Source organism: Microtus oregoni, unplaced genomic scaffold, assembly GCF_018167655.1.
Source record: "Microtus oregoni isolate MIOR12 unplaced genomic scaffold, Mior012 000027F_ref0000203, whole genome shotgun sequence".
In the NCBI taxonomy this organism is placed as follows: domain Eukaryota; kingdom Metazoa; phylum Chordata; class Mammalia; order Rodentia; family Cricetidae; genus Microtus; species Microtus oregoni.
The window spans coordinates 15,661,546-15,676,793 of record NW_024543086.1 but is presented as its reverse complement, the minus strand read 5'-3'; the positions used below and the strand labels follow the sequence as shown (position 1 = coordinate 15,676,793).

Below are 15,248 nucleotides of genomic sequence, written 5' to 3'. Positions count from 1 at the left end.
GGTAGTCACTTGGGCTCCTGGAAGCACTGCAGGCCTGTGCTTGGTGAGCTGGCCCTGCATTCTGCCTGTGGCACTGTCTCAGGGCAGGATTCTAGCACAGCTGTCTGAGAGGCTGCTGGCACGGTGGCCCAGAGGTGATGGTCCTTTGTACCTTTGCTTTGTGGTCCACAGCCTTGGGCACTGTCCTCCCCTTAAATCATGCCCTGCGGAGTATTTTTAGAAGAATTCAGATGACTTCCTTCCGAGTGAGCCAGACTTCCTGATTTGCTGGGGTCACTGTAAGGACAGAGCGGAGCCTCAGAGTCATGGGCTCTCCCTCCTCAGTTTGCCTCTTTAGAATGTAAAATGCAGACCTATTATCTGCATTCTAAAATGTGTCTCTAGAAGCTAGTGTTAGCACACTGCTGCCTGTGGGCGAAGTCTGCCCAGCTACCCATTTGTAAAGAAGTTTGATTAGAAAGCAACCCGTTTGTTTGCCTTCTTCATGGCTGATTTTGCCTTGCAGCAGAAACTCTGGTCTGAGAAGCAGAGCATCTCCCTTATAGACAGGAGAATTGCCCCCATGAGAGCTCAACAATATCACTTAAACACGGCCTACACAATGACAGTAATATAGGTTGACAATCCAGCATGGGTGGGGGGAAATCTCACATGGCCTCACTCTAGATGAAGAGTTAGAGGTAGTTAAATGGCTGCCGAGAGAAGCATCAGTCTTCTCCAGGGTTCAGCCCCCAAGAAGTTAGCCAACCCCAAGCAATCATTTCTAACGCATATACAAATGAGCAGCAGAAAATGGACTCAGCAGGCTGTATTCATATACATATGGATATATGCATGCATACATGTATAGACTTCATAACGATAACCAAAGAAGAAGAGGTCACGGATTAGAGAGGAAGTAGTGGGGGACACGTGGGGGAGTTGGAAGAAATGAGGTAAATACAGTATTCGTGTGTGACATTCTCAGAAAAATTTGTTTAAATGTTACCGTCTAGCGCACAGCAGGAGACGCGCCCTGCCCGCTTCGAAGGCTTTGCCTCGGAATGCTTGTGGTGGGCAGGAGGCGAGGCTTGAGCTGCAGCCTTCAGTCCCTCCAGCAGATGCTTGGTTTGGGGTTTCAGATCCGTCTCCAAGGTTGGGATATTTGCATATGTATAATGAGATGTCTGGGGAACAAGACCCCTTGGTTACTTCTCCCGTCTTGTGGTGGAACACCAGACAGAAGGTTTATTTTGGCTACACTGGGGGTTGAGGCTCTGGTCACATCAGAGGCAGATGGCAGGAAGCAGAGCAGAACTGTACCCCTCAACCCCCACCCGCCCGTGACCCTGGCTTCCCCAGCCACCCCACCTGCCTGGGGCTTGAGTGTTCAGGCACAGGAGCCTCTGCTGACATTCCACGCTCACACCTTAACAGACCCCGGTCTAGAGAAACTCAGCTGTGTCTCTGGGGTCCCTGCACACAGCTAGAAGGGTTTTTTTTGGTTTGGTTTGGTTTGGTTTGGTTTTTGTTTTTTTGAGACAGGGTTTCTCTGTAGCTTTGGAGCCTGTCCTGGAACTCACTCTGTAGATCAGGCTGGCCTCGAACTCACTGAGATCCTCCTGTCTCTACCTGGGATTAAAGGCGTGTGCCACCACTACCCGGCGCCAGAAGGTATTTTTGGCAGACCCACGTTTCGATCGCCACCTGCCCTGTGAGGTCAGAGGTGGATTTTTCACTGCAGCATCAAACTAGCGCTTCAAAGTTGTCAGATTTGGGAACATCCTGGCTATTTGGAGTGGGCATGCTAAACTCTTCCTGGCTTTGAAACTGTGTGATCTCCTAGATGATCCTGTGCCTACACAGCAGGAGAACTCTTAGTGACCCCTTCACTGCGGGCCACACACTGGAGCCCTGGGCTATGCGGTTTACGAACGCATTACACTTCATTGAGGCAATATAGTGATTTTTCAGGTTTTTTTAATTGTTAGCATTTAAGTAAAGATTTTGCATAAATCCAGTTTCTCCTCTGACAAGTTGTCTGATGGTTCTTGTTCTCCACCACCTCTTCCACCTCCTTTCTGAACTGGCGCTGTCTCAGCATCTTCGGGAAGTCTTTTCTGGTGGGATCTGGTCTGTTGGGTTAAATGAGCACGTAACCAAAGGACGCTCCTGTGCTGTGTGGAAAGCAGCCTCCCGTGGCCTGAGGATTTCTGAAATCCTGATATTTCTAGGATCAGACCCCCAGAGGGGCAGAGGGGCCGTCTTCCCAGCACAGTGCCCTGATAAGGATGTGGCGTCAGTCTGCCATCTCTGACTTAGTTGCTATCAGATCCTCTCCCCTGGTTTTTCTCAATTCATCTGGCTCTTCCCTGCCAGGAGAATCCTGTCTGTGTCCCTGATTCCTTTACTAGCATTTCCTCGGGATTTACGCTGGGCCTGTGAGCAGGTCACAAGGTGCCTGGCAAGAGGTGAAGTGGGAGCCGGGCGATGGTGGCGCGCGCCTTTAATCCCAGCACTCGGGAGGCAGAGGCAGGCGGATCTCTGTGAGTTTGAGACCAGCCCGGTCTACAGAGCTAGTTCCAGGACAGGCTCCAAAGCCACAGAGAAACCCTATCTCGAAAAAAACCAAAAAAAAAAAAAAAAAAAAAAAAAGAGGTGAAGTGGGGGTGCTCGCCTCAGGGAGAGGAAGGGAGAGACCTTCTGCCTGTCCCCTTAGCCTGGGTGGAAGCTGTCCAGAGAAGGTCGTGCTGTTTGCCATTGGAATGATTGGCATCCCACTGAGTACCATCTGCCCTCTCTTCCCCAGGCCTTGGAAGAGGATTTGAACCAGAAAAAGCGGGAACAGGAAATGTTCTTCAAACTGAGCGAGGAGGCGGAACCCGGACCCACCACACCCAATAGAGCCAGCAAGTTCTTCCCCTACAGCTCTGGGGACTCTTCCTAATACCCCCATCTCTGAGCTGTGGTGGGCGACGTGGCATCATGACCACTGGGGCCTCCAAGCCTCTATGAACAAGTCACTCAGGACCTCTTTTGCTTCTGTGCCTGCTTGAACCAGCCCCTCAGCCTGCAGTGCCCCAGTTGTCCCCAGAGCCACCCTGATGCTTCTGGTGGATGACTTCATCGAGACTCACATTCCCATCACCTGGAAGTGATTTGGGCTCTTGGGGTCAGGGAACAGGCGTGATGGGTGTGCCCCCTCCTGTTTGCCAAAACACCAGCTCTACTGTTTGTGAGCATAAGTACTACCAATGACGTCACCGTGAACTCATCCTTATTGTAATCCTTGAGGTCCCCCCCCCCAGCAGTTCCTCACAGTGTCCAAAAGCATCCCTAACAGCCATTTCAGTCCCTAGCAGCCAGCTTTCAGGGGTGTCCTCATTCTACTGCTCCAGCCAGCTCACTTGGTGCTTGATGCCAGGCGCTGTGTATGTGGAGGTCGGAATAGAGGAAGGGAGACCAGAAATGTTCACCCTGCTGGGCACACACACACAAACACACACATGTACACACGCGTGCAACTTGGCCTCCTGACACCACCCTGACTGCCTCTGCCCTGGCCTCTTATGGAACCTGCTTGCTGCCTCCTGAGCCTGATCCTGGGCCGCCGAGCATGGCAGGTGGAGCAGCTGGTGGGGCCATGCTGCGTGCTGGCACCAGGGCCCAGAGAAGGCACAGGCTGTACTGCCAGCTTGCAACTCATTTGGCTGCACCCAGGATCCTGTGTTCAGGAGTAAACGCCTCTCCACAGCCAACTTCTGCTGCCTGGCACATGCCAACCTCACCCTCGCCCGCTTGTCTGCAGGTACCCTGGGAAGGCGCTCAGCCTTTGCCCTGGTCCTGTCCTGGGGTCCCACCATACATTTTAGCTAAGCCTCATGAGCCCTTGGACTTCCTTCTTCCCACTCCCAGGAACATGCAGAAGCAAAGATGCTGAGCCTCTGTGGTTCTGGGCCTTGGGGTGGTTCAGGTGGCCTTCTGAGATGCTGAGCCCCACAGGCCACCGTATGTCGCAACCTAGAAGAGCAGCTGTCCCACCCAGCCTGTGTTCACTGGTAAAACAAACCTTTCTTGACTCTGATGCCTCTGCTCCGTTAAAGCAGATGTAAATGGCTGGCCGCCTCAGGAAGACACTTTAAAAAGCTACTTCCCAGTGCTGCTGCTGCCGCGGCTGCCACCATCAACTCAGGCACCTGAGGCTGGTGAGGGGCTCAGACCTCAGCAGGATTTCTCCATCAGCTGCCTGATGCTGAGGCAATTCCCTGGAAAGTTTATCCGGATGCTCACTGGGTGCCTAGGAGGGACTGGGCTAGACAGATAGGAAAACAGGTCTTAGGGCTCCCCGATCGCGTATGCGGTAAAGAAACTCACAGAGTCCAGGAAGGCGATAGTTCTCAGGGTAGCGAGCATCAGCTTGCCTTTCGGGGGTTGTGAGGAACAGTTGACTTTGTTCTCTCTGGTGCATGGTGACTGAGAAACAAACTGCACACACCTGTAGGACCTGGAGATGGAAGTGGGCAGGGCTGCTTCTGTCATTGTTTACAATCTGCTTTTTTTTTTTTTTTTTGGCATCCAGGGGACTTGACAGTGGCTCTATTAGGCAAAATTCCAGTTTTGTGGTTCAGGTAAAGCCTTTGATCATTTCCTGACTTATCATTCATACTATCCTCCTGGTCCTTTGTGTGATTGTTGCTTCTATACTTAGTGCCACCTGAGCCCTGGTTGCTCTACTGTGCCTTTTTGAGTAGGGTCTAGCCTAGTCTCCCAGCCTTATCATTTAGCATATGTGCAATGCCTGCTGCCGACAAGGCCCATGCAGTATTCCTCATGCCCCGTGCTAATGTTCTCTGTATAGGGACAGGCGGAGATGTCTTCAGCCGAGTAAATGTAACTAACTTATATTTCCCCTCATGAAGGATAGGTGTAATGTGTATGTCATTTCCAACCGTCGTGTAAAATATTTGTAAACTGTTCTCTGCAAACAAAAAAAAATGTAAATATGCTTCTAATAAAATAACAAGGTAATTTGCATGCAGTGTTGTTCTTTCTGGTTGGAATGGGACAACAGGCGTGCTCCCCAGGTTTGCCTAGCAAGATCCTCCTCCATCAGGCAGAGGGCTACACTTTGCAGTTTCTGTTTTAAACTGAGAAAGAAAAGAAGTATGTGCTCTCTGGCTACTAAGTATCATTCTTTGGTTTGCTTGTTTTGTTTTGTTTCAAGCCTGGGTTACATTGTGTAGCCCTGGCTGTCCTGGAATTTGCCCTGTAGACCAGGCTAGCCTCTATCGCAGACCAGCCTTGACAAGTACATCACTTACCAGGGTAGGGGCATGGGGATTAGAAAAATAAGTAAAGAGAACGAAGACATGAATGAAAATAATAAAACAGAAACACAGGATAGTATTGGGAGGGAGTTCCTGTGAATACTGAAATCCACTCACATATAATTTCCATTTGCTTAAAATACCCCAATGCCAAAAGGGAGGAGTAAGATTAAAAAAAAAAACTGCATTAACATGATACAAGGAAAATGAACAGGCCAGTTGAAGATTCAGGCTACATTCTTAGTTAAGCATTCTGTTGCTAGAACAAGACAAATAACACTTACATCTTAGACCAAAACATTCTGTAGACAAAGCATTCCATAGGCATAAGAACAGACAGGAGGACCAGTGGAACCGAATAGAAGACCTGGATATCAATCCACACATCTTTGAACACCTGATTTTTGACAAAGAAGCAAAAAATATCAAATGGAAAAAAAGAAAGCATATTTAACAAGTGATGCTGGCATAACTGGATATCAACATGTAGAAGAATGAAAATAGACCCATATCTATCACTATGCACAAAACTCAAGTCCAAATACATCAAAGGCCTCAACATAAAGCCAGCCACACTGAACCTTATAGAAGAGAAGGTGGGAAGTACATTTGAACGCATTGGCACAGGAGACCACTTCCTAAATAGAACCCCAGCAACACAGACACTGAGAGAAACAATTAATAAATGGAACCTCCTGAAACTGAAAAGCTTCTGTAAAGCAAAGGACATGGTCAACAAGACAAAATGACAGCCTACAGAATGGGAAAAGATCTTCACTAACCCCACATCAGACAGAGGTCTGATCTCCAAAATATACAAAGAACTCAAGAAATTGGTCACCAAAAGAACACATAATCCAATTTTTAAAAAAATGGAGTACAGACCTAAACAGAGAACTCTCAACAGAGGAATCTAAAATGGCCGAAAGACACTTAAGGAAATGTTCAACATCTTTAGTCATCAGAGAAAGGCAAATCAAAACAACTCTGAGATTCCATCTTATGCCTATAATAATGGCCAAGATCAAAAACACTGATGACAACTTATGCTGAAGAGGTTGTGGGGTAAAGCGAACACTTCTGCACTGCTGGTGGGAATGCAAGCTGGTACAACTCCCTTTGGATGTCAGTGTGGTGATTTCTCAGAAAATTAGGAAACAACCTTCCTCAAGACCCAGCAATACCACTTTTGGGTATATACCCAAAGGATGCTCAATCGTGCCACAAGGCCATGTGCTCAGCTATGTTTATAGTAGCATTGTTTGTCATAGCCAGACCAGGAAACAACCTAAGTCCCCCTTGACCGAAGAATGGATAAGGAAAATGTGGTACATTTACACAATGGAGTACTACACAGCAGAAAAAAATAACGACAGCTTGAATTTTGCAGGCAAATGGATGGAGCTAGAAAACATTATTTTGAGTGAGGTAACCCAGACCCAGACAATTATCACATGTACTCACTCATAGGTGGTTTTTAAACATAAAACCAGCCGACAAACCACAATCCCAGAGAACTTAGACAACAATGTGAACACTAAGAGAGACTTACATAGATCTAATCTACATGGGAAGTAGAAAAAGACAAGATCTGAGTAAATTGGGAGTGTGGGGACCTTGGGGGAGGACTGAAGGGGGAAGGGGAGAGGCAGAGAGGGGAGTAGAGAAAAATGTAGAGCTCAATAAAAATCAATAAAAAACCCCCACATTAACAGGATACAAGGAAAATAAACAGGCCAGTTGAAGATTATGGGCTACATTCTTAGTTAAGCATTCTGTTGCTAGAACAAGACAAGGAACACTCACACCCTAGACCAAAACATTCTGTAGGCAAAGCGCTCCCTGTGTGGAATCCATTGTTATCTCCCCAAGGGAGTAGGAACTTAGCTGAATGGATCCTTAGACTTCAGTTTGAGGTAGAAACAGGCCTACTTCTTAATACCTGAAACACAAGGTCTGGATATTAGCCATACTTGTTGACAATAACCTTGAGAGAGCAGAAGTCTCTGATCTAGGTTGGGAATTTTGTTTGACGTAGAAACGGACCTTTAAGGAACAGAAATAAGAAATAACTTTGAAGGAACAGAAATAAGTTCCCCAACTCTCTGACATTTGGCCAGGGTGGTGGCAACAATTTTGAGCAAGCTGAAACTCTCTGACCTTCAGGCAAGGTGGAAACAGGCTCACAAGTTTGGGCCTCCACAAGCCTCGAACTCAGAGATCCCCCCTGCTTCTGCCTCCCTGGTGCTGGGGTTAAAGGTGGAAACACTCCACACTGCACGCTTTTCCTCATTTTTAAATTGTAGTGACAAGGCCTGTGCAGCGGGATCAGGTTTACTGTGTATATGCTGCCTTACTCCGGTCATTTATAAACTGTGTAGCTACGGTTTCCCCAAATCGCTGACACCTGCTTTCCATTGTGATCAGTTTCGTTTATAGTTGACGTACTTCGTTGTTGCACATTTTAAAATATTATTTTGAGAAGGACTTCGTTGTGGAATACCAAAGGATTTCACAAGGTACAGAGGAATGAAGAGTCCACTCCTGCTTAGGACTGAGCTTGCTACTGCCCCCTGGAAATCTTGTGACCAGCAGAGGGCAGGCCGCGACTATGGTGCTGCACGGGCCTCTGGACATCTGCTGTTGGTGTGGACACATCATCCATTGCTTGTCTGGCGGGGGAGGGGGGGAGATGCAAATGAGCAGGCACCTGGCATGCTTACCATTAAAGGCTAGAAAAGTGAGGGTCCAAGAATTCAGGAGACTGGCAAAAAAAAAAAAAAAAAAACCCACAGTGCATTAAGGGATGTGGAGGACTGGGGAAATGAGACCATCCTATGTTAATTGACCCCTCTGAATGCACCAGTGCTGGGGGTAGAGGCCTGAGTAGTGCCTGGGCACTGACTTCAGCAAGCTCACCCATGAAGACAGGACTGGGAGAGCAGAGCATTGGTTCAGGCTGACACTGCCCCAGAGAATCAGGGACACCTGCCAGAAGAGCCAGACTCTCCTGGAGGATGAACTGGTATATTCCGGAATGACATGCACTAAGGTTGGCTGGAATAAATGGCTTAAAACAGCATGAGGCTAAGGAGAGACAGTCTGGGCCAAACAAAAAATCCAGGCCAAGATAACTTTTCCCCAAGAAGAGTGGGAAAGAACAGGCCGAGGGGGCTGGAGAGATGGCTCAGCAGTTAAGAGCACTGGCGGTTCTTCCAGAGGACCTGGGTTCACTTCCCAGCACCCACATGGCAGCTTGCAACTGTCGATAACTCTACCTCCAGGGGATCTGACACCTTCCCAAAATACCAATTCACAGAAAGTAAAAATAAATAAATCATTAAAAAAAAATGGAGAGAACAGGCCCAGAAGGACTGAGGCACTATGGAGTTGACCAGCCCACAGAGCTTTGGTCTTCTAGAAGGAAGGAAAAGATTGCAGGGTCTTGAGACAATCAGGCTTTTTAGCAGAGCCTCAGATGCTGCCTGCAGAGGCACCACACCCCAGCTCTGTGGTACCCCAGGTGTCCGTCAGATCTGGTTAACAGGACATCTAGTAACCATGGAGACAGAACTTCCTTGCCCAATGATGACAGATGAGGTCACCCAGACCAGCACTAGCAGTGAGGACAATCAGAGGGGCTGGCTAAAGGCACTTACTGCTCTCTCAGGGGACTTGAGATTGATTCAGCGCCCACATCAAGCAGCTCACAACTGCCTGTAGCTCCAGCTTCAGGGAATCCAATGCCCTCTTCCGGCTTCTGTGGGCACTCACACACTTGCACGTACACACACACACACACACACACACACACACACACACGTAAGCGCGCGATCAAATTAACCTTGAATCCAAAACCACAGAGAAACCCTGTCTCGAAAAACAAAAAAAAAAAAATTAACCTTGAAAAAAAAGAAAGTGCCCGGCGTTGGTGGCGCACGCATAGTCAGTCTGCCGGATGGTGTGTGACTGCCCCACCTGCGTGGCAACACACAGCAAAGCAAACATATGCCCCCCCCCCCCACCAAGAGGCTGTGTTCCAAGCCAGTGAAGAATGAGACAGTAGCTTTTCCAACAAGTTCAGTTCCTTCTGACCCCAGAGAGCATAGCCCCCTGTGATCACAGGACACCACGAGGTCTGATCAAAGGATGGGCCAAGCTGTGGAGGTCTCCAGGTTGCAGGTCACCACAGCGTACCCAGAGCATCAGGTTAACAGTTGACCAGGTCGTGTGTCTCTCCACTCACTAGGGTGCATTTGGCTTCCTTACAACTGGAGACAGAGACAGCTAAGGAGGGAAGGGAGGAAGTTGTGGGTGCTCCTCCAGGCTCCCCGACTCGTGCAGGAGACTGAATCCAGGGCCTTATGCACAAGCCGATCACTGAGTCCCAACCCCCTCCACGGCAGCTTGGGTTCCCCTTTTGTGGTTTGCCCTACCCAGTTTTGTTGCCTTTGTCTTCACAGTCCATACCAGAAGAGACTCCCTTCAAAGTTCTCCTTTGGGGCTACCAAGGCTCCTTTGCCCCCAGGCACCAGGAGGTAAAAGTGTCTGGGAACTAACATCCGCCCACCCTGGGATGGCTCTTAACCAGGGACCCAGTGGGAGTATGAAAGGCCAGCTCCCTTGCAACAAGTCAGGACAAACCCCAAGGTGTGGTTGACACTCCAAAGCTCCCTGTGGGATGAGGCTGCAGCTCCGATCCCCTTGCTCGCTCTGCCTTCCCCTCCCTCCCTGGTGTCTCCTGTTCAGTTTCCAGTCTCTCCTGGGAGCGGTTCCTTAACAGAATCTGCACACAGCTTCTCCTTTCATAGCCTACTCTCCAAGGACAAGACACGTGGAGCTGTCTAAGAAATGGACTCTGGGTGAGTGAGATTTTGGAAACGGAGTACACTGGCCAGGAGACAGCAGGACTCTGCTACCCAGAGTAAGTGGGCGTCATCACACCTAAGTGCTGTAGCAAGGATACCGAAATGCCTTATGGGAAATCCGAGCTGGCTGCGGTTTGAAGGAGTCGCTCTGGCTTGTGACAGGAAATGGTGATTTAAGGACTACAGGGTTAATTCGTTGTTGATGGATATTATTGATTTTCTATTGTGGAAGAGAAAAAAACAGTCTCAGGTCAGACAGACACCAATTTAAGGCAAAACGTGGAAGCCAGAAGGTCTCCTCAGCAGCTTCAAAAAGACTCCCATCAGTCTAGTAATCCAACTTTGGTGTTTCCCCAAAAAGTTGACCTCAGTTTGTCAAAGAGATGTCCACCACACTTTCCACACTTTTTTGTTTTGTTTTTTGTTTTTACGAGACAGGGTTTCTCTGTGTAATAGTCCTGGCTGACCGGGAACTCACTTTGTAGACCACACTGACCTTGAACTCACAGAGATCCGCGTGCCTCTGCCTCCTGAGTGCTGGGATTAAAGATATGAGCCACCACTGCCAGGCTGAGATGTCCACACTCAGTATCCATCAGCAGATGGATGGGAAAGGTGGTTTAGATACACGAAGAATACTATTCAGTCTTGAAAGGGGAGGGAGTCCCTCAACATAGGCGGGATTGCTATGCTGTTATTCGAAGGTGAATGCTGTGCATTTTCTTCTGTATGGGATCTACAGCAGACCTGGCATTACAGAGGAGGGGGAGGAGGAAATAGCAGAGATGTTGGTCGAAGAGTACAAAATTCTCGGGAGGAAGAACCATTACCTCTTCTCTCCAATCCTTTTGCACAGTATGCTGAGCAGGCTCCCAGCTAGAGGACCAGCCAGGGCAGGGACATGTGTCATCTGGCAGCTGTTGGGGTACCCTGAGTCCATGCTGCCAGATCGTGGCCATTCATGTTCGGTTCCAGAACCTGTTTCTTATTCCCTTTGAAATGCGAGCTGGGGGTTGGAGGTTCGGCTCAGTGGAGGAGCATTTGCCTAGAAAGCACAAGTTGCTGGGTTCACCGCTCAGCTAGAGGGCATGGGGGAAGAGTGAAAGGGAACGGGGTTGTGTCGAGTGTATTTTATTTTGTTGACGTTATTGCGAATGGAGCACCCCACCACCAATTTTTCCTCAACAAATTCATTACTGATGCATGTTATGTTTATATGTTGGTTTTGTATCTTTCGCTGATGGCGCTTTTTTTTTTTTTTTTTTTTTTGAGGCAGGGTCTTACTATATAGCCTTGGCTGGCCAGGGACTCACTATATAGACCAGGATGACCTCAAACTCATGCCTGCCTCTGCCTCCTTAGTGCTGGGAGTAAAGGCACTATGCCCAGCTAGAGTTTATTTTTTTATTTTTTATATTTTTTTTGTTAAGAGCAAGACCTTTTTTTAAAAAAAATTTATTTATTTATTATGTATACAATATTCTGTCTGTGTGTATGCCTGCAGGCCAGAAGAGGGCACCAGACCCCATTACAGATGGTTGTGAGTCACCATGTGGTTGCTGGGAATTGAACTCAGGACCTTTGGAAGAGCAGGCAATGCTCTTAACCTCTGAGCCATCTCTCCAGCCCCTAGAGTTTATTTTATTTATTTATTTATTTATTTATTTATTTATTTTTGGTTTTTCGAGACAGGGTTTCTCTATAGCTTTAGAGGTTGTCCTGGAACTAGCTCTTGTAGACCAGGCTGACCTCGAACTCACAGAGATTCACCTACCTCTGCCTCCCGAGTGCTGGGATTAAAGGCGTGCGCCACCACTGCCCGGCTTAGAGTTTATTTTTATAAGAAAGAATTCTTCCTTTACTGATGAGCCATCTTGCCAGCCCTTCGAGTCTTCATTGTCTTTTATTTTTTTTTATTTTTTTATTTTTTTTTTGATTTTTCGAGACAGGGTTTCTCCGTAGCTTTTGGTTCCTGTCCTGGAACTAGCTCTTGTAGACCAGGCTGGTCTCGAACTCACAGACATCCGCCTGCCTCTGCCTCCCAAGTGCTGGGATTAAAGGCGTGCGCCACCACCGCCCGGCTCTTCATTGTCTTTTAAGTATAGGATTATGTCCTTTGTAAATAGGGGCGCAAATCTGGGCGTTGTGGTGCACACCTTTAATCCAAGTACTTGGGGAGGCAGAGGCATGTGGATCTCTGAGTTTGAGGCTAGCTTGAACTACAGAGTGAGTTCCAGGACAGAGAGGACTACACAGAGGAACCCTGTCTGAAAGAAAAGAAGAAGAAGAAAAAACCCAAAAACTTATTTTCTCTTTTGTATGTAGGTATTTTGCCTACATGTATGTCTGTGCACCATGTGGATGCCTAGTGCTCATGGAGGCCAGAAAATAGCACTGGGTCCTCTGAAACTGGAGTTACAGATGAGAGCCCACATAGGTACTGGGAATCAAACCCGGGTCCTCAGAGTCAACTCTTCAGCATTGAGAACTTTTGTGTTAATATCCTCCACGGAGATTCATCTGTAGGTTTGTGTTGTACATGTGAATGCCTACATTTAGACCATTCTTTCTTATGCTTGTGTCTTGAAGCGATTTCACTATTTTTTTTTTTTTCTCAAACAGTTTCAGAGTTTCAGGACATCCATTGAATAGGGAAGGGACCTTGAATTAAAAAAAAAAAAAACCCTATTCAAAACTGAGGGGGGAAAAAACCTAAAATACCTGGGATAAACTTAATCAAGGAAGTGAAAACCCTCTACAATGAAAACTTTGGCTGACAAAGTAACTTGAAAGAAGCCGGGGGTGGGGTGGAGGTGGCACATGCCTTTAATTCCAGCACTTGGGAGGTAGAGGCAGGCAGATCTCTGTGAGTTCAAGGCCAGCCTGGTCTATAGAGTTAGTGCCAGGACAGGCTCCAAAGCTACCCACCACCCCTCCTTCTGTCCAAACCTCAGCTCCCCCTCAGTTCAAACCCCATTCACTCCTCCCAAGGGGTAAAGGCTCCCATGGGAAGTCAACAAAGTCCAGTACAGTAAGTTGGAGCGGGGATGTTTTAAAAGTAGCTCCCTGGGGCTGTTCCAGACTGGATGAGGGTTGGCTTGGTGTCTCCTCTCCACCCCCACCCCCCACCCCTCAGTACTATTACCTTCATCTGTTGGCAATTTAAAAAGCTCTTTTTGTTGTTGCTTTTGTTGTTTTGCTAGTTTTTTGATTCAGGGTGTCTCAGTGGAGCCTTGGTTGTACTGGAACTCAACTGTGTAAAAAGGAAGGCTGGCCTCAGACACAGAGATCTGCCTGCCCAGATTTAATCCAGAGTGCTGGGATTGAAGGCAGGCAGGCGTGCGCCACCATGCCCGGTTTAAATGCTCTTTACTGAAAACAATGAAGACTTTTTGGAGCCTGCTTTAACCAAACCATGGCTCCCACAGTCAGCCTCTTGAGGTGGGAGCTCCCCTAGGCAAGTCAAACCTTCCAAGAAGGACCCTGGACATGGTCTCCTGCTTTGGAGAGGTCGCTTTGCCACTGAAGCTAGACATGCTTGGGTGTCGCTCGGCTCTTCTGAAAGCTGCTGCCACCTTTCCCAATTTAGTCCCTGGATATTCTGGCAGACCGTGAGTTAGCTGACATCTTCCGGGGCCTGGTCTTCTCTTCGGTTTTGTACTTGTAGTATATGCGTGCATTGGTTTTGTACTTGTAGTATATGCGTGCATTGGTTTTGTACTTGTAGTATATGCGTGCATTGGTTTTGTACTTGTAGTATATGCGTGCATTGGTTTTGTACTTGTAGGATATGCGTGCATTGGTTTTGTACTTGTAGTATATGCGTGCATTGGTTTTGTACTTGTAGGATATGCGTGCATTGGTTTTGTACTTGTAGTATATGCGTGCATTGGTTTTGTACTTGTAGGATATGCGCGCATTGCGCCGTGGCACGTGTGGAGGTCAGAGCACATCTTCTGGGGGCTGGTTCTCTCCCTCTATCAGTGGGTTGTGAGGCTCAAACTTGGAGAAGCAGCATCTTTACTCAATTAGCCATGTCCGGGGACAGTGTCACTTGTTGAACAGGGAGCTCACTGGCAAAACCAGCTGCCCCAGGGATCCTCCTGTCTCTGGGATCCTCCTGCCTCCACCTAATATGGGGATTCAGCCACTGTTAGGGATTCAAACTCACGTCTTCTCACTTTTTCAGCAAATACTTTGCCAACTGAAGCATCTCCCTAGACCTCAAAGGGTTTTTTAAAAATGGCATCTTGCCAGATGGTAGTGGTGCACACCTTTAATCCCAGCACTTGGGAGGCAGAGGCAGATGAATCTCTGTGAGTTCAAGGGCAGCCTGGTCTACAGAGGGAGTTCCAGGACAGCCAGAGAAACACAGAGAAACCCTGTCTTAAAACAAACAAACAAACAAAAATGGCATCCCACCGCTGCTCTGGGAGGTTCCAGGAAGGGGTTTCCCAGCATCTCCTCTCCCACCATCATTGATGTGCAAGTTTCTCCCTTCGATAAATCAACAAGAACAGTGCCAACTTTCTGAGATTCTCTCAGAAATGTAACGGTGTAAACGGATACAGACAGATTGTAAAAATATATACAGCTTTAATGGAGAAATAGACTTACAGAACCACCGTTCCAGTGGAGACCAGGAAAGCAGAAGCAAGTACTTGATTTATAGGTAAACATTAGCCTGAGGCGAACACGCCCCCTAAGGGGCGGGACTTATCCCTACATCTCCCCCTTTTCTCTAAATAAGACAGAACTAAACCAAATACAACTATATACAATAATAACAAATAATAAATATAACAAACAATACTGAGAATAAAAGTTTTACTCAACATTCTATCTCAAGGAGTCTGAATAATGTAGAGAGTAACTACAATTATATAATCTTCAACTCCGTCAAAGATCTGAAAAGGGAATAAATATTACTTAACAAACAAGATATATCCAAAATGTGCAACAATTGACAGAGACAACTGACTACTTGGGCAATCACCCAAAGTCTCGTTTGCAATGTTGAGTCAACCAACTTTGGCTAAGGCCTAACATAACTGACATACCATTATTAAAGTAA

General features: G+C 47.5%; 1 protein-coding gene across 1 annotated transcript in view; it reads left to right on the top strand.

The window, feature by feature from the left end:
• Stk10 (serine/threonine kinase 10) overlaps window positions 1-5,006 on the top strand; it is a 102,168-nt gene extending 97,162 nt beyond the window's left edge. Inside the window, exon 19 of the mRNA XM_041676254.1 lies at window positions 2,789-5,006. Coding sequence (XP_041532188.1) covers window positions 2,789-2,926 — 138 coding nt within the window. The 3' untranslated portion in view covers window positions 2,927-5,006. The remainder of the gene's footprint in view (window positions 1-2,788) is intronic.
• Window positions 5,007-15,248: the final 10,242 nt, after the last annotated feature.